This window comes from Rhea americana, unplaced genomic scaffold, assembly GCF_003343005.1.
Source record: "Rhea americana isolate MKP2758 unplaced genomic scaffold, rheAme1 scaffold_260, whole genome shotgun sequence".
In the NCBI taxonomy this organism is placed as follows: Eukaryota; Metazoa; Chordata; class Aves; order Rheiformes; family Rheidae; genus Rhea; species Rhea americana.
The window spans coordinates 653784-672420 of NW_028186380.1; the positions used below are offsets into that span (position 1 = coordinate 653784).

The 18637-nt window shown below is 37.4% G+C and overlaps 1 protein-coding gene across 1 annotated transcript in view; it reads left to right on the forward strand.

The window, feature by feature from the left end:
• ACSS3 (acyl-CoA synthetase short chain family member 3) overlaps nucleotides 1-18637 on the forward strand; it is a 111401-nt gene that overhangs the window by 35269 nt on the left and 57495 nt on the right. The window contains exons 2-4 of the mRNA XM_085307639.1: nucleotides 4-112; nucleotides 4169-4313; nucleotides 13554-13742. Coding sequence (XP_085163765.1) covers nucleotides 4-112; nucleotides 4169-4313; nucleotides 13554-13742 — 443 coding nt within the window. The remainder of the gene's footprint in view (nucleotides 1-3; nucleotides 113-4168; nucleotides 4314-13553; nucleotides 13743-18637) is intronic.

Sequence of the window (18637 nt, forward strand, 5' to 3'; positions counted from 1 at the left end):
GGTGCTCCGTGGCCGAGCCCGAGAAGCTCTGGGGAGCGGCGGCCGAGCGCATCGCCTGGTACAAGCCATGGGCCAAGGCCCTGGAGAGGGGCGGCGCGGGCAGCGCCTCCTGGTGAGTCCCCGGCCCCCGCCTCCCGCCTCCGGGGGGCCGCGGGCCGCGAGCCGGGCCGGGCCGGGCCGCGGCAGCGGGGGAGTTCGGCGTCGCGGGCCGCGCTGCGGGTACCGGGCCTCACCCCGCGCGTGTTCGGGGCGCCCCACACGCGCCGGTGCTGCTGAAGGACGGCCGGGGGAGGGGTTAATAATTAAACCCCTTCAGGCTTAATAATTAAAAGCGGGATTGGGTGAGGGGAGGGTTCCCCCCGGGCTGTAGCAGGGGTCAGGGCCGAGGAACCGTGATTCTCAGAGCTGTTAAATCACAGAATCCACTAAAGCAGCTCCTAACTTAAAAAACAGGTGGTTGAGGTACCCTTTGGCAGAGGCCGTGCTCGCCAGGCGGTTCAAGGGAGAGTTAGCATCCTTGTAAATGACGGGGCAGGACATACGGTACTTTCCACTGCTCCGTYGTCTTCGGGAAGGTTTGTGAGGATCGCCATCACCTTTTCTTCGCCGCTTTGCATCACGGTTTCGATGTTTTTCGAAAAGCAAACCTAATGGGGAGAGAGGAAAAAAAAAAAAGTCAAAGGAGGCTGGGACTCACCTTTGCTGGATTGATGGTTTTTTGTGGTTTTTTTTCTGTTTGTTTTTAATTAAAAAAAATTAATCTCCAAATACAATTAAAAATTAATCAACCTCCAATCTGCCAGGATGAAGACATACAGAACCAGGAATGAGTAACTGACTTTGTTGTGGTGATTGGAGATTATTGCTTAGCAGCTGCAATAGTTAGTTGTCTTAAGCTGAGCTTTAGAAAGGATAAATTGCTTTAAGTCAGCAGGGCTGTGCAAGGGTCAGAAGCYTTAGAATGGATTGTTAAGAAGACCTGTGGGCAACTCACTTTGATTTTTAACTTTTAGTGTCATGCACTATTTAAGAAGGTCAGGCAGGATTGCCTTTGTAATTAAAGGCCAGGAGAACTCACTGGTTCCTGAACAAAATAGTGAAAAGTTGTTAGTTACTTTCTAACCGCTAAGGAAAAGGAATACAAATAGGTGCTAGTGAGCATGTTTTTAGCAGAGCCTGTCAAACAAGCGTAGTGTAGGATAARCTTGCTTGCTGAAAGAAACATGTTTAGGTATTTGTAAAACATTTTGACATCTCAGATGCGAGTTAYTTGTTCTCACGATACAGGTAGCTGGATAAAAGTTTCACAGGCCAAAGTCAGACTAAACTATCACTGGTCTTTTCTGGCCTTAYACGAAGAAGTAAGTCTCCAAAAACTCAACATTAAGTCCTAATTATTGTTTGGATGTCAGTTATCTGTTGCTCTGTTTTTGGAAGTTTTTTCTTGTACGTGTATGACAGGTTTATTAAGAACCTTGAATTTCCATCTTTTTTCTTCCTAATGGTTTTTGATTTTGATCAGTAGAATGAAGACTAAAAATGTCTCTGAATACAGTTACTTTGATTTTTAAGATAGCAGCTAATGTTGGAGCTTAAAACATAAGTTTTGAATATTTGAATGGAGTGATTTAAGGCATAATTATGTATTGCCATCTTCACTACTTTACTTGTTTCATTGCTAGCAAGTACCTATTGTCACATCTCCAAAATTCTGAATGCAGTAAAAAAAAAAAAAAAAATCCAAGTCCTGAGTGGTAGATGTTTATTCCTTGAGAAAAAAAGAATTGCCAAAAGGATAGTTAGTTTATTAAAATGCTGCTATGAAGATAGTTGTTTTGATATTATAGCTACCTTTTAATTCTACTGTGATCATGACAGGAAGACCTGTGCCATTTTCTTCCACAGTAGCATTAGTGAACAGTGAAAGAGCTCCTTGAGAAGAGTGCTACTGAACTGAATCCAGTTTCTCCTATGTTTAATAGTTGCCATGGTTCACTATCTTTTTTTTTTTTAATTTCTATTTTTTTGTATTCCATGTGTTGAATATTACTGATTTTTTTTGATTCCTCAGCATTAGGAACATAGCATGAAGAAAGAATCCTTAGACTTGGATTCAGTTCATAAGCCTTATTGAGATAAATATTTGGTTAGCAACRGATTAGCATTTTAAAGCCCTACTTATTATGGCAAGATTTACTGGCAGCTCCTGCGAGCATCCTGCTGATCCACCTSTGATCTTTCAGGCTGCTGAAGTGTTTTTCTTTTAGCTCTAGTTCTAGCCCTCTGTTTTAAACAGGAGCGTGTTCTTAGTGTCCTTACTTCAACTGGGTCCAAGTTTCGGTGCTATTATTTTATTTTTTCCCCTCTCCCCCAGCTAGGGCTTATTCAAGCAAATAGTGGTTCCTCACAGGTTCGTCTCTTTGGGAGTCATTGAATCAACAGAAATTTGCAGAAACACAGGACAGCTTTTCAAAGCCAGATAGTGGGAGAGCAAAAGTCTTACAGTCATAGTAGCTGCATTACTGCTTTCTCTGATCCCATAGCAGCCACAATTCCATCTCTGTCCCAGAACTGGGCAGCAGAGCTCTTATCACAGTGTCTAGATCTTTGGTTTTTGTTTCAGTCTGCAGTCACACATTTTTTCATAGACTTTTTGGCATGCAGTCATTAAAAATTTATTTGGTAGTATTTATCCCCCTACATGTAATTGGGAGAACCCAAGGTGTTGTAAAGCTCGTTCATATTTTGAACATTGTTAAGAATTTATGCACAATAACCCAGATATTGCCATCTCTTACCACCTCATTTATGTTATTCTGGTATGTTCTGATATAAAAATCAATGGATGTCCTGAATCCTAATCATCTTTTATGAGAGTAATACAGAATTTCTCAGTTGTTGGTAAAACAGCTCACAATCCTTTATTGTTCAGATAGTTATTCTTTTAGGGGAAAGAGTTTGTAATACAGAATGTGCTTGTTACTTTTCTTGTCCCCTGCCTTCTCCTTATGAATGGCATTGTAGAGAGTTTWTGATAAAAGATTGATATACCCTGAACATCCTAACTGATTTAGTTTAATAGTTGACATTCTGTGACCATAGAGACAATCCTGTAGCATGTTTTTGTATGGATATATGAATAATATATTGAATTTCATAKTTTAGAGCAGTCCTTTACTAGACAGGAAAGGGGAAGAAGGAAATACTCCCTCTAGTTAGTAGTGACTCACTTTTAAGCCATCCGTTCATGTTTCTAGTTACATTAGGACAATACATTACCACTGTGAACACCCCCACAGATTTTGGAAAGTCTCAACTGTTTTTTTTTTTCCCCTCAGATGTTGCTGTGTATTGCTCAGATAGAGGAAAAACAAACACAAATGAGGCCATTACTTTGAGGAGTGAACTTTAATTTTTAGATTTTGTCATCTTTGAGTTAACAGAAACTTCTATTTATCTAGTACCTTCAGTATTTTCTTGAGGATTATGTTGCAACAGGATTTTCTCTTTTTTTGGAAAACTGTGTGAAATACTTTTTTAATTAAAAGATGAGCATTTTCTGTAAATGTCTGGCTGTTGAAGAGAATATGACTCACACTACAGGGAATTTTGAAACACTAATATGAAACATGCTGATGTCAAATATATATGAAAGTCAGACAAATTTATAAGATTTTTATAGTGGTAGAGATTGGTTTCATTTAGATACAGATGCTTGCTTGTTCAATGGTTATTGCCAAGAAATGAATAAATGTTCTGAGTTCTGAACCTGTTCTTCCTTTCTTTTTTTTTAAAAAAAAAAGTGCACGCCAATAGAAAGTAGTCATAATAATATATTTTCTTAATGTGAAGTTATTTTATGTGAACATATATTTTGTTCACTGAACTCTTAATTTTAAAAATTGGAATGAGTGGTACAAAATAAGTTAAATCAAAGTTAAGTTTAGCAGGTTCTTAATTAAACAGCAGTATTTTACTTCGTTTTGCTAACAGGCTTATTTAATGTTTTTGAGTAAATTGTTAGGTTATAGAATAAAAAATGACTTTCTGAACCGAGTATAATATTTTGTGACATATACTTCAATTGAATGCTATCATTCTTTATGAAARCTAGTTTTACTAGTTTGGAAAGCTGTCTGTTATATAACACATCCAACTTCTTTTTTAGGTTTGTAGATGGAGAACTGAATATTTGTTACAATGCTGTAGATCGTCATGTTGAGAATGGGCGAGGAGAACACGTTGCCATTATTTATGACAGTCCTGTAACAAATACCAAAGAGAAAATAACGTACAAGGAACTTCTTGAACAGGTATGTTTGAAAATAACCCTATTACTGGAAATAAATGGGAAATACTGCACAGTAGGTAGATATTAGGTAAGATACTGTCTACCTTGCTAGTTTATTTTTTGTTGTGCTCAATATTGATTTATAAAATTCAGTGCTTGTACTCAGTATTTGTACATCAAAGACATTTTGATTTTCCTTGGACTCTTTTCTTTCCTCCATAGTTTAATAAGAATAATTATGTCCCGCTTTTAAAATTTTGAACTTTTATCCTTGATTTCTTTTTTTTTTAACATTTTTTGTTTCATATTTGAAAGTAAAAGCAAGATATTAATAAATTTACCTGACAGTGAGGTGCTACAATGAGCAACAATACTATTCTCATTCACACCTTTGCCATTCCTGCACACTAAGTAAATGTAAAAAGGAACTGAAAAGTTAAAGGRAAGAGCTCCAAGAAGAGCTAGGTTTCCTGCCCCATTGTAGGGTCCTCATGACCTGCCCTGTTTTTCTATCTTGAAATTTCTGTAGATGTTGACTTCTCGTTCTAATAAGCTTCAAGTGCATATAATAGCTAGGTTGTTTGGGGTCAATGATATTATTGGTTTTTGACTGCTAAACATATTGATGGCAAGCATAGCATATGTTTCTAGTGTAACTTAGATTCTTACAGGATTTTATAGTTGGCACTCTACATATTTTATGGTCCATTTATTTTCAGTATGTTCTCTACTTTGATTGTATAGTTGACTTTAGCTTTAATTTTACTCTTTTGCCCCGTACTGTTTGGCAATTAAGCTAAACAGGTRTTGCAGTTCAAGACCAAATGGTGCTGCAGAACTCAGATAACAAAACACTTTAATCACTGATACATGCAATTTTATGAAAGGTGACTTCCCTGCCTTTCTGGAGGGAGGAGGTTCTCCAGAAAGGAAGCAGCGTGAGTCTGCGTCACGGTTGCTGCTGTGCAGCCCCAGGGCCTTGGATCCCGTTGGTGCCCTCCCAACTCTCCCACAGAGACCCTGGACACCGTCTGGCACACGCTGAGGTGGAGAAAACCTGGTTCCACCTCGGCCCATTCGGATTCGCTCGGCACCTGAGCCCGGGCTCTCGCCGCTGCGGGCACCTGCAGTCGGCCCAGCACAGCAGTTCCCTGCACATGCGCAGCTTCGCAGCKGCTAGCTGGGGTGTTCAGGCTCCGGCTGCTCCTCTGCTCTCAGAACCAAGCTGCTCCGTTGTCCTACAGGGTTAACTGAAATGCATAAGCTAACACTTGTCAGCCAAGTTTGACCCATGCCAACTGCCACAACTGGTAATTAAATTGGGCTTCCTGGGCTTTCTTTCCTAGTTACCTATGGCAGTTCCTCTGTACACTGAGTACAAAGAAATATTGGACTTAGACAGCTGTTCTACTTTAATGTATCTCAGTGTGCAAGATGCGTTAGTGAATGGAACACATTCACTGTGTTTCAGTAATATACATCGTATCTGGAGTAACGTGAAAATGTTTAAAAATATGCAGTGGGGTTCACAGTGCAATACAATGGYGTTCAGTGTGTGAGGTTTTCTTTCACTGTTATAGTGAAAAAAGAAAGAGCTACAAACACTGCTATATTTCTACTTTGCTCTTTTAACAAAAATATAGATTAAGGATAGAAAAAAATATATCCTKCACCCCATTTTTTTTGAACTTACCTAGCCTAAAAAAGAACTTAAAAGGTTCACTGTGGTATGGCATGATGGAGCTAGAATAGCTGAAGTACTTAAATGCTTTAAGAAATTAGTAAGCTCTAAAAGTGCCCAGATAATCATTTAATTATACACACACACACGCGCGCACACACACACACACTTATAAAATACATATTTGATTTATTTTAAAGAAGAAATGCATGTAAACTAACTTCTGAAGAGTGAGTCCACTGAAGTCTTCTCTCAAAATTATTTGAAATGGATCCCTCATTTCACTATTTAAATTTCATGTTGCTATAAAGTCTCATACATTTGTGGCTGTGTGTTATCTCCAAATGTATTAAGTGCTTTGGGGTATGAAAGGTTTATACATTATGAGAAAGTTTGTGCTAGTTGACTTAAACATCATTTTCTCCATGTTTTCTCTTGCTCCAGCAAACCAAACCAAGTGGGAGAATTGGTTTAATTTGTCTGTGGATATTTAGCAAAATACGTTTGGAAGTCATTATAATCTTGCTGGTAGCTGAGTCCTATCTCAGTATTGCTTTTGAATTCTGTACAGTTTGTTATTTCTTTAATCAAAAGGGAGTATGATTGAAAGGCAGGAGCTGAGATTAGTATTGGTCTGTGGAGGCTCTCTCCTTTACTCTTGTAGAATAAATTTACTTTAGTTTATCTAATGACTGTTTGAGACCAGATAACAAACATCTTCACAAAGAGATTTGCTGAAAATGGGAAAGATGTGCACTGGTATATTTTGTGTCATAGATCTTGTAGGGATTGGGAGAGGTTTTGGAAAAGGTCTAAGTAAAACTTAGGGAGTGTACATTATGGTTTTTGACTCACAGTGCTCAACTCATTACTTGTCACTGTGTTCTCAGTCCCTACTCAATATAAGCTAGAAGTACTGTATATTACAGTTTTGAAATATCCTTTCTATGCTTTGCATGTTTCTTTATAGGTCAGTAACAATGTAGCTCAGACGTGACAAAAGTTGATGAATGGGTTCAGTAGTACTTCAGACATTGTTAGGAAGCATCTTGCCATCTTTCCTGAATTTGTTTCCCATTTTGAAATGGCCTGACACTTGTGTGCAGACTGTAGTTTGGACTGTCCACATCTAATGAATGTTTAGTAGTCTGTCTGGCCAATAAACTGGTATTTTGATGAGGATGTCTGATCAGAGAGGCTGCCCATGTAAAATGTCTCTACAAGAGATGAGCATTTGAAGTGGTGGAATTCTTTTTAGCTTTTGATAATATAAGAGGAGTTTATAGATGGAATCGATAGAAGATACATAAGATAACTGTGGGGCACCAGATGGGAAGACGCAGAATTTTGTAGTAGGCTTATTTGTTCCAGGATCAAGGTGTTGGGTGGGCGAGGGGGAAAGACGTATGTGCTTGGCTGAACATAATACAACTGCTGAGGGAGGGTGGGATAACTTGAACTATGTACTCAGGAAGTCTGTTATCTTTTAAGTTATCCGTATCCTTTTATGTTGTCCTGTACTCCTCCAGTGACTGGAAAGAAACCAGTTATTACTCTCAAGTTATTCAAAGTGTATAACCCAATCTCCAACTTTGTTTATTTTTAACCCATGTAGGAAACTCTCTTTACTATAGTATTTTTTTTCCTGTTTTAGTAAGAGAGGCATGCTGTGACAGCTGCTGCCACTATTGGTTACCAGTGCTGCTTTTATCTGTGACAAATGTCTTGTGAAATCCTGAGCCCCAGGTTATACAAAGAGTGCTTGTACAAACTGTGCCAGCACAACACTTTGGCAGTGCCATTTCTTCATGTGCTCATATCTGTCTGTTCAATAAATCTCATCCATCAATACAAGAACTAATGCTTTAATACTGAAATAACCTGTGCATTATATTCAAATACAAAATTAATTGTAAAATCTTACTCTTCGAGAGTAAGATTTGCAAAACAATCAAAGGCAGGCCAGACAATAATCATATTGTCTTGACCAGTAAGGCCAAGACAATATGATTAATCATGTTTACCGTAGACTCTGAAATCTTGTTTTGTGCATGTACTGCACAAAAAGCCAGATTCTTCCCTAAAACTCTTTTCTCCCTGTTCTCTCTTGCATTCTTCTGAAAATCTCATTTGTTGTGACTAAAGATCCATTTCTGCTATAAGCAGCCTGAAYGAAACTAAACTAAACTAAGCAGTAGGAAAATAAACACCAAAAAACTTTATTTTAGGTACTTATTTTTTTTGGCATTTGCCCAGCTTTTCAGATCTGAAAGCTAGCATGATGCTGCAATTTTAAAGTTAAGCATCACTAAACTGTATAAGTGATTGAGAGAAGGATTGGAAGCTTGTGGATGKTTAGTGCCCAACCTGGAGGGAACATTTTTGTTTTTGTTTTGGTAGAACTGGAATATAAGGATTGCAGGCCAATCAGTTTATTTTTTAGTTTAAAATTTAAGTCTCCTGTAGTTAGATATAAGTATAGTATTTAATAGTGTTGAGAATCACTGACTTTAAAAGTTACCAAAAGAAATGAAGACGTGAGTTGGATTGTCTTAGGATGATGTAAGTATCTTTGAAGTTTTTCCGTAGGTTTTAAAGACGCTATTGTGGTAAGTACTGTGCCACTATTTGGAGGAGTAACTAACAGAACTGAGAGTGAACAGAGCAAATCGACAATTTCAGCAACTCTCTATTGATATACAGAATAGGAAGATCAGTTCTTATCTTTGTACAACAGCACTGTCTTCACAATTAGAAAGTCTTGAGATTGTTCCAGTTAGTTACAATGAAGTTTTATGTAGTGCATAAAATTGCATTATAAATTCATTAATTAAATGCTGTTACAGATGGAGTCCTGCAAATGCAAGGAGTAGGACTTTGACAAATTTAAGACATGATAGTCGTCCAAAATGTATTAATTGAACTTTTTTCTTTACTGATGCTTTTTATAGGTGTTTGAGTGAGAATTATGATGTTGAATTGATGCCAATGAAATGGGGATGTMGGTGTAAGCTTTGTGTATGCCTCAGAAGATAACTCTTAAGCTCATTAGTGAGATGGCAGGAAAAGATAAGGGAGATACAATTCTATTAGAAATATTATTGAATCCCTGTAGTATTAGGGAAACATAAAGACACAGAAGAAATAGAGAGCTGTGACTGCTGTTCATTTAAAAACAAACTTTCTGGATGTATTGGAGAATAACATCATTTTCCAGTTTAGCTCAAGAGTGATTAAAAAGGTAGAACAAATCTTCAGTTTATATAACTGGATTATTTTCTCAAGGATGCTTCACGTGCTGAAAATACCTCAAGAATTTGAAAGTCCTATTATCAGCTGACTCTTGATCTGGTAGATCTTGTACAAAAAGGCAGTGTGATACTTCTCTGTGGTTCTGTTCAATAACAATGCACAGCTGGCATGTTGAATTCAGTGCCATAGCAAATGAGTGCAGTAACTTGAGAGGAAGAAGGGCTTCAGGTTATAAGCTATGGACTAGAGCGTAATTCTTCTGTAGGAAGTTTTTTCCGTAATTACTTACCTTAAAAGCATCATCTTCTGAAATATCTGTGTTAGCCACCATCAGATTGTATTTATGCATGTATCTTTCTTGATTTGCTGTTACCTCATGTATGTGATTGAGGAATCATCTGGATTATTTTGTTTCTAGTAGTCTTTTCCCATGCTTTACTCTATCTCATTGCTTTTCCTTCTGCCTTGAAAAATTGCCAATTGCCTTGTAGCTAGAGACAATGATTTTCTTTTGATGTTGTTTTTCCTTCATTCTCTGAAGTACCTTAAAATCAAAACTAGAATACAGATAGGAGAGCCTACTGAGACTGACAACCCAACTACTTGTCTGGTCATGCAATTTTATSTTGATAAAAACTATACACTAGACTTTTAATGTTGTTTTTTATTATCTTATTTAAATCTAAAATTATTTTCTTCAGTAGAGGCTCTGGAAAGATTTAAGAGTGATGTCACTGGGGAGCTTTTAAAAATATCAATATTCTATAAAGGATGGGACTAATCAGGTCTTTATATTKAGTAGTGTCTTGGGTTTTTCAAATTCCATACAAGGGCTTCTACATCACACCTTCAAAATTGCAAAAGTAGCTTCAAAGATAAAGTTTAGCCCCCTCAGTTCTCTGAGAGTAAGGTGATGCTATCTCTGTGTTATGATTAATTTACAGAGTTTTAATGTTTCATAATAGGAAATACACTAAAGACGTTTACCTTTAGAAGCAATGTTATTATCTTTGTTTACAATTACTTGCATCAATCCTGTCTAGCAATGGCTGTAAATGCCAGTGGTATGGCTATAAATTCTAGTTGCATACATATACAAGTCTTGCTGTTTTGTGATAGTCTTTGATGCATGTCAGATTTTCATAGAGTATTGATAGGTATTAATAGGTCTACATTTAAAAATATTTTCTTCTGTTTATCAGTAAGGTTTATTGCAAACAATTCAAACACATACCTTGATATCTGTTGAGTTGTAGCTTGGTGTGGTGATGACTTAGCCACAAGACAGAGAGAATGTTTACAAGGGAGAGAAAAAGAGCAGGGATCAAGTCAGTTTTTTAAAGGAAGCTATGCCATTTTCCTCTGATGCAAGCATGCATGCTTGGGGCTCCTATATTTCTGTTTTCTTAAATCGCCTGGCAGAAGTATAGAAGCATACATAGTTTGATTGTGAGTGAGCTGTGTTTTTAATAGAAACACAAGTCAGAGGCATTTGGAGCTTCTGAATGTTACTGGGTCAGGTTGCAGTAAGTCTGGACCTGTGGTACCACTGAAGAGAGCAGCAGTGAGGTAATTCCATTTTTTTTTCTTCAGTATGTGCATCTGATAAGATTTTAAGGTTTTGAGTTGTGATTACCCCAACTTTTTTTGAATATGAGCATACCAGAAAACACTGAATGTTTACTGTTCTCTAAAAGTAGTGGTGATATTTGAATGTGAAATATTAAACTAGAACAAGATCTACCCTTCTGACTCATATATCCTTGAAAAAGAGGGACCTTCCTGCTGGTCCTGCTTGTACAGCATGTTTTGTTGGCCTTCTGGGCTACTTTGATTGCTTGCATTATTTACTGAGTCACTGACAACATCTCTTTTATTTCTTCTGAAGCTTGGAAGTGGGTTTTCTCCATGCTAAAAGCAACACTGATGCTACTCAAAGGAACTTGTCTACCTTTTCCTTTGCCTGTAATSTACGCTAATATTAGTGATGGTACCCTTTCATAGAATCATAGAATCAGTAAGGTTGGAAGGGACCTCTGGAGATCATCTAGTCCAACCTTCCCGCTCAGCAGGGTCACCTAGAGCATGTTAGACAGGGTTGCATCCAGGTGGGCTTTGAAGATCTCCAGAGGAGGAGACTCCACAACCTCTCTGGGCAACCTGTTCCAGTGCTCTGGCTCTCTCACAGGGAAGAAATTCCCCCTCACGGTCAGGCAGAACTTCCAGTGCTTCAATTTCTGCCCATTGCCTCTTGTCCTGTCACATAGGGCAACTGAAAAGAGGTTGTCCCCATCCCCTTGACACCCTCCCTTCAGGTACTTGTACACATTGATAAGATCCCTCCTCAGTCTTCTCTTCCCCAGGCCGAAGAGGCCCAGCTCTYGCAGCCGTTCCTCATAGGGCAGATGCTCCAGCCCTCTGATCATCCTCGTAGCCCTACGCTGGCCTCTCTCCAGTAGCTCCTGATCTCTCCTGTACTGGGGAGCCCAGAACTGGACACAGTACTTGAGATGAGGCCTCCCCAGGGCTGAGTGGAGGGGCAGGATCACCTGCCTCGACCTGCTGGCAACACTCTTCCTAATGCACCCCAAGATACCCTTGGCCTTCTTGGCCACAAGGGCACATTGCTGGCTCATGGTCAACTTGTCATCCACCAGCACTCCCAGGTCCTTCTCTGTAGAGCTGCTYTCCAGAAGGTCARACCCYCAGCTTGTACTAGTGCCTATTTTTCCCTAAAAATAGCAGCAAACATAGCAGTGAACTGTACTTAAAACCTTATCTATGTGGTATAATGAGTAAATAATGAATCATGCAAAACAGGTAAGATGTAAGGAATTCATATACAGATGGATATGAATTATGTGTTACATAATAATGAATGAAATTAGAATCTTTTAAGTTCTTACATTTATCTTATTATTTCTAATGAATGGCAGCCTATTAAGGACAAATGTTTTACTACTACAAGTAAGAAGAGTTTCTCTCTAAGACTGAGCAACTCCTTTTTTTCTGAACTTAGGTTTAGGTGGAAGTTCTAGTCTTCAGATATCCCAAGAACTTTACAGAAAATTTATTTTTTAAATCCCTTTACTAATACAGCACTATTGAAAGTAGACACTTCTGATTTTGTTACTGCTGGTCAGACTAGAAACATAGTGGTGGAAAATTCTAGCTTATGCCTTGGGATGTTTCTAATTCTGTCTAATTTCCTATTAGCTTATTGGTCTACTCCTTTTAGTCTGCAATTTTTCCTATTAACTAGTTAGTCAATATTTTATACGTTACATGTGGTTTTATCTCTATTGCTTATATTCCTCTACGCATCGAACTCTAGTTGAAAAGTTTAAAGGAAGTGGGCAGTTTTAGATCCTAACTGAGTGTTACCGAACTCTAAGCATCTGGAACTCCAAAAGCCTCTGACAGATAAATTCATTCAGTTGCTTTGGGGGAATTAGTAATTTACTTTTTCTTCAGCTGATATCATATTTTTATTCTGCAGCAGGCAGGTCAGGGCAAGCGAATAATCCTTGTCTCAGTCTCCCATATTCACTCTTTCTAACAGAACTTACTGTGTGGTAAATTATCCATCATGGTGTATTACTGAAATATTCTGTACTACTTTTGCAGTAGTATACTATGTACTGTTGAGATAACAATATTTTTCTAATTGCTGTACAAATTACTGACTCTGCTCTTGACATTTCTAGAAATGTCAGTCCTTTGCTACCATGTCTGTCCTCAGGCCTCTATGTACCAAAAATAAAAATCTGCAAGTAAGAGGGAAAATATGATTTATTAAATACATGTACATCTTAAATAAATATACTACTCTGAATTTGTATTAGCATTTGGTTCAGGAGGTAAGATTTCTTGTCTTAGGTACTGAGAAGTTTACAACCTGACAGTAACGGAAGTTGGAATRCTTACCTTGTGCATGGCTTTGTTTCAAATTTAGTTAATTAGGACAGAAATTATGCTATGAAATGCTCTCTTTATGTAAATTTTTAAAAAGTTAAAACTGAGAAATATAAGCACTTATCTGGATAAAAGAGTGAATGGGTAAAGCGTGATTGAAAGTTTGCAAAATATCGCTATTGCTTTTTGTTACAATATGTAAAACAGTAAGTTTTAGTTTATTTTCACTTTACAAGAAAAGATGTATTGCAGTGTTTTTTTACAAGAAGGAAGGAATTTATTGAACTTAGATTGCATCATTCGTCATCTTTCTATATCTTACTGGCTTTTTAAAATCGTAGTTCTATTACTTGTATAAAAATTGTTTTTATGGGGAAAAACTTTTAATTTGTTCTGAATATTTTGTCAGTACAGGTCTCCAAGTTAGCTCATGTCATGGTCAAACATGGTGTGAAGAAGGGAGATCGTGTCATCATCTACATGCCTATGATTCCACAGACAGTGTACTGTATGCTGGCTTGTGCAAGAATAGGAGCCATCCATAGCCTTATTTTTGGTGGATTTGCATCTAAAGAGCTTTCTGTTCGCATTGATCATGCAAAGGTAACAAATGCTTGGAATAACAAAAGCCATTGCAATAGTTATTCATATAAACAAATGTCAAAAACCACTTTTTCCAGTGAGGATAATATTTCTCTTTACTTGGCAAGCAATCCCAATTTGCTGATAATGCCTATTGTTGAAATGTGGACAAAGTGCTACTTTTATGCTGAGAGTAGTATTTTTACAGCAGACATTCAGGTACAATTTTTGAGCTTTTTAAAAAAGCATTACTTTTTATCATGCTGCCCTGTTTAGAAAGAGCATGCTTTCTTTTCCTGTTTGTCAACCACTTGCTACAAAACATCACCTTAAAATTAGCTTTTCACTCAGCATTTTCCTTAAGAGTATAAAAATCTAATTGCTGTCAACCCTAAGACTTCATGTGTTTACTTTATGTTTATACATATTAAATAGTAAGTTGTTCAGCTGTAGAGCTCCTTCATCTAAGTCATACATGAATCAAGGCAGCTGGTGAGCCAATTGAGTTAAGTAAGTAGCACTGTAGAGAATGTTAGTAATAGCTGTGTGGTTTTAAAAGCTTCYAAGTTGAATGTGTTTGTGAAGCATTATTTAAATCTTTGAAATAATATTATTTAATAATCTGCTTAATAGCTTAAATATGCATATTAGTAACCTGTGTATGTATTAGTTTCAAATCAACTAGCCATGCTCATTTTGGAGGTTTCTGTTCTTACTTGTCAAGTTCTGTTCTTACTTACCAAGGCAACAGTTTCTAATCAACAAGGCAAAAGTTGCTGTCATCTTGGTCAGTCAGAAATATTTTAATTAAAAATATATTTCAAGTAAATAAATGTCTTTCATAATGTTAAAAATATCTGCAAGACCAACCCAGAAGAMATTCCCACCCCTTTTTTTTCAAAACACCTCCCCRCACCTCATACCTGAGTTGTCTAAACAGTTGATATAAAGCTTAGAACCATGCAAATCCAGATAAATTTGCATTCATCTCTGTTTTCTCCKGTTTTGTGAGCCTGACATCATTCAGGCCGTCTGTGGTAGCAGCTATCACTGAATCCCCTTGGTTAGGCATATAAGCTAAAAGCATTACACAGAGTGAGGTCTGCAGGGTTCATGAAAATTTCACTTAGGTCTTTACATACAGAAGCGCTCTKTAGATTCCCTAGACTTGAATTTTCTGAATAGCTGTAAATAAAGCTGTAAATAAACAGTCGTTTCTGAAAGTTAGCAGATTGAATGCTGTTGCTTCCCTCACCCAATATATGTTTTAACAAAGGAGAAGTTAATAAAATGTCTCAGATGGTTTGCTTGAATTGTGACAAAAATCTGGGGGAAAACTAACGACARTTTCAGAGCTTTCCCTGCCTCTTTACCCATTCTACCACTTTTTCAATGAGATACAAAAATCAATTTTGACTCTTAAAATCTTTCGATTAGGGAAAAATAATGTGGGGAAAAAAAAGCTGCTAAACTTTTAAAAGGAAAGTTGTTATACAAATCATCTAGTATTTTTAGAGTACTTTGCAAATATTTACTAATTAATCTCATTGGACTTTCTCTGAGGGAGAAAGGGAGACAGCACAGTAATCATAATCCTTACTTCATACATGAAAAAAAAAACAGATAAAGTTTAAGTAATTTACCCAAGGCTACATAGCAAGTCTTTTGCACAACTGGCTATAGAATTACTACCTGCAGGCCAAGGATTAAATTCTAATTTACATTGCCTTTTTTTTCTTTATTTTGGGTGATTTTTGATTGATATATGATTGTATTAATGTATGATATATTAATGTATGAGGAAGGAGTAAGTGGACAGACACATTCTCAATCTGAATTTCAAGACTTATCTTAATTTTGTAACGTTGTAAAGCTTTCTTGATAAGTGAATTAATGTTACTGAGATTATTTTTAACATACAAATAYAAGTGGCTATGATGAATGATATTCTGCTGAACTCAAAAGTTAATTGAAGCTGTCTCCAAAATACCCAGCCTTTTATTAGTCTTTTATGTGGGTTGATTTAGATGCTGCAGTGCAGGACCTAATGTTGGTAAGATTAGCTAGAAGGAGTTAAAGACTTTGGAATGGAAAGCTGGCTTTGAGATATTTTTCTGGAAGAAAGGTTGAACTTTAAATTTCATTAGAGTATCTAAATGAAAGAAGTAAGAAGCACTTTTTAGTGAGTATAGAAGTGTATATGTACTTCACCAGCTAGCTTTAATTTATCTTGAATTTTAAATAGCTCTGGGAATGCTGCAAAGTCCTGCAGCCAATGATTGTTAGTCTTGTCAGGTATTGGCAGGACTATGGACATTATAAGGTGAGTTGTGATAAAGTAATATAGAATGCAAGAAAAGGCATTTCTTGTCATCTCTCCTTTCACCTGAATTTGAGAATATATAGTTTACAATTCTGAAACAATAGATACTTTTGAAGAGCATTAACTGTCTTTTGAGAAATTAACATGATACTTGTTTAAACACTTTATCTTACTAAACTAAGAAAACTGAGGAGGGTACTTCAAAACCAATATGGTGATATGCATGTTTAATAGATGCTATGCTTTTAACACGCAAACTGTCTTGTCTCTTTTGAACCATAATAATTATATGGCGATTCTGGAGGGCCTTTTAGATTTTAAAGAGTCCAAATATTGAAAAATAAAAGTAATGGAGTTTTTCAGACAGCTGATTTTTGAAAACTGTTCAGACTAAAGCAGTATTGTTGTTTGCAAGTGAATAGCAGTTCTTTGAAATGGAAAATGCATGAAACAAAGTTATTCAAAGCCATCTGTTACTATATTCCATTGAGGACAGAAATGCTGTATTCCTCTCCTTCACAGTTGACACATTTTGGGATTTCCTTGAAAAAAAAGATAATATTCTGTGATAGTTTATTCTGAATAAGACATAGTTCCTGCATGCAGATATGGCTATAAATGGTTACCTCTACTTCTCATCACAAGATAATGAGCCCTTTTGAGTGACTAGGCAGCAAGCTCAGCGTAATAAGTAAGAAACAGAGTTCCCTCATTGTCRTGGGTGAGTGATGCACTTCATTCACAAGAGAGAAGCAGCAATATGTTTTATTGAGATAAGGCAATGATTTAACGAAGYTCAATGAGAGATGAAACAGTGATTTAACAAAATTCAACGGCAAGGTACACTCGGTTATTTACTGCATGTAAACGGTCAGACAGAATCGTCAAGGACACCCTCCCATTGAGTCATGAGGTCTGGATATGGACCCCTGTGCTCTCCAGACTCCTCCTCAGAGGAGTCTGGGTGCRGCTGGATCCAGTCTTAGCCCCCGAYTTAGTCAGTGATTTATGTCTAACGGTTTATKTGTACAATCAATCAGAGATGCAACTTAGCCAAGTTTGCAAAGTTTCAGTGCGCTGTTAGTCACTTACTGAGGACCTGTCATGGGTAAGGAATCTCTTGATCTCGAGGAGTAACCTTGAGAGACATCCCTGCTCAAGGGGAGATTCTACCTTGCAGTCTGCTGTCATACAGGAAAGCTCAAGGGGCTCTGGGCTGCCTCCTGTGTGTGGGCTGAGATGGTTGACGCGTAGTCATATTTGCATACCAGCCATATTTGGGTGGGCCATGCTTAAGTAGCCCCTGGCAATGTCCTCTTTATGGAGAGGTCAGGCTGAGGGATGAGGAGGGGAAGGAGCACACCATCACACTCAGGATAATTGCAGACCTATCTTACCTTGTCTTTAAACAATATTTATTTTTATAATGTTTAAAATACATATTGAAGATTAGAAGGCAATCGTGCACTTTTTTTTGCCTTTTTCTTTTCTCCACCACCTGCTTGTATGGTATGAGTCAGTTCCATTTGCTTAGAACACTGTAGTATACCTGGCAAATAAATACGTATGGTAGTCTGATGTGGGTCACATAACTACATAGCCAGAGCAGTACCAGCAGATGCAGCATAATGACTGCAGCATCAGCAGATGCAACGTAACGACCACATAACCACTGCATTTTTTTAAAAATGTGTGTAGTTCTTTTTAAGAGAGAGGGAGGTACAAGAAAAGTGTGGTAAGTTTGGGGATAGGCTAGTGATCTCATATGTAACTGAGGCAAGAAGAAGGAATGGCTGTGTGTGTTGAAYAGGGAGGCCCTGAAAGGTAGATACCTTTGTAAACTTCTTCATGATACTACTGACATGTGCCTGAAAACTTGTCTGTTTTTTTTTTACAGGTTTATTAATTGGCCTTATTAAATATATTTGTTGCTTTTTCAAAACCCTGTCTCATACACTACTAAAAACTATAGAAGAATTAGTCGAAGGAGTCCTTACAAAGGCATAAAATTGGTGGCCTGATATTGGGCCTTGCTTTATCTCATCTCTACTTTTGCATACTGTATTTTTTTTCCACAGCTCACTATTGCTGGCATTCCTCATACAGCAAACCTTTGAACTTACCTACTTTTCCTTCAGACTAGTGATATTTCTTTCTAATCTATCATACAGGACTACGTGGAGCCACAGAAGAGATGGGAGATGGGTGTATAAAAGGCATATGGGAGCAGAGATACAGAGGAAGTAATGTCAGTAGGCAGAGAGGTAAAACACTAGAAAACAGCAGTTAAAACTGAAAATGATTCTGTGGGTTGCACAGTATAATCCATGATRCTYCCAGGCAGTAACTGTCATTCAGGAAAGATTTCATCTTAGCCAGCTTAATATTGGTATTTTTAAACTTCCTAACTCTGCACAAAGTAGTCAGTGAGCRGAAGTGGCACCATTTACAAATTGCAAATTTAAAAATTACAGCTGTCATTGACAAGTCTTTCATCATATCAGTTAAATATAACAGTACTAATATCTTACATTAATTACAGTCTAATTTCAAGGTAGCCTCCATATGAATTTTCAGATAAGTGCACTGTATT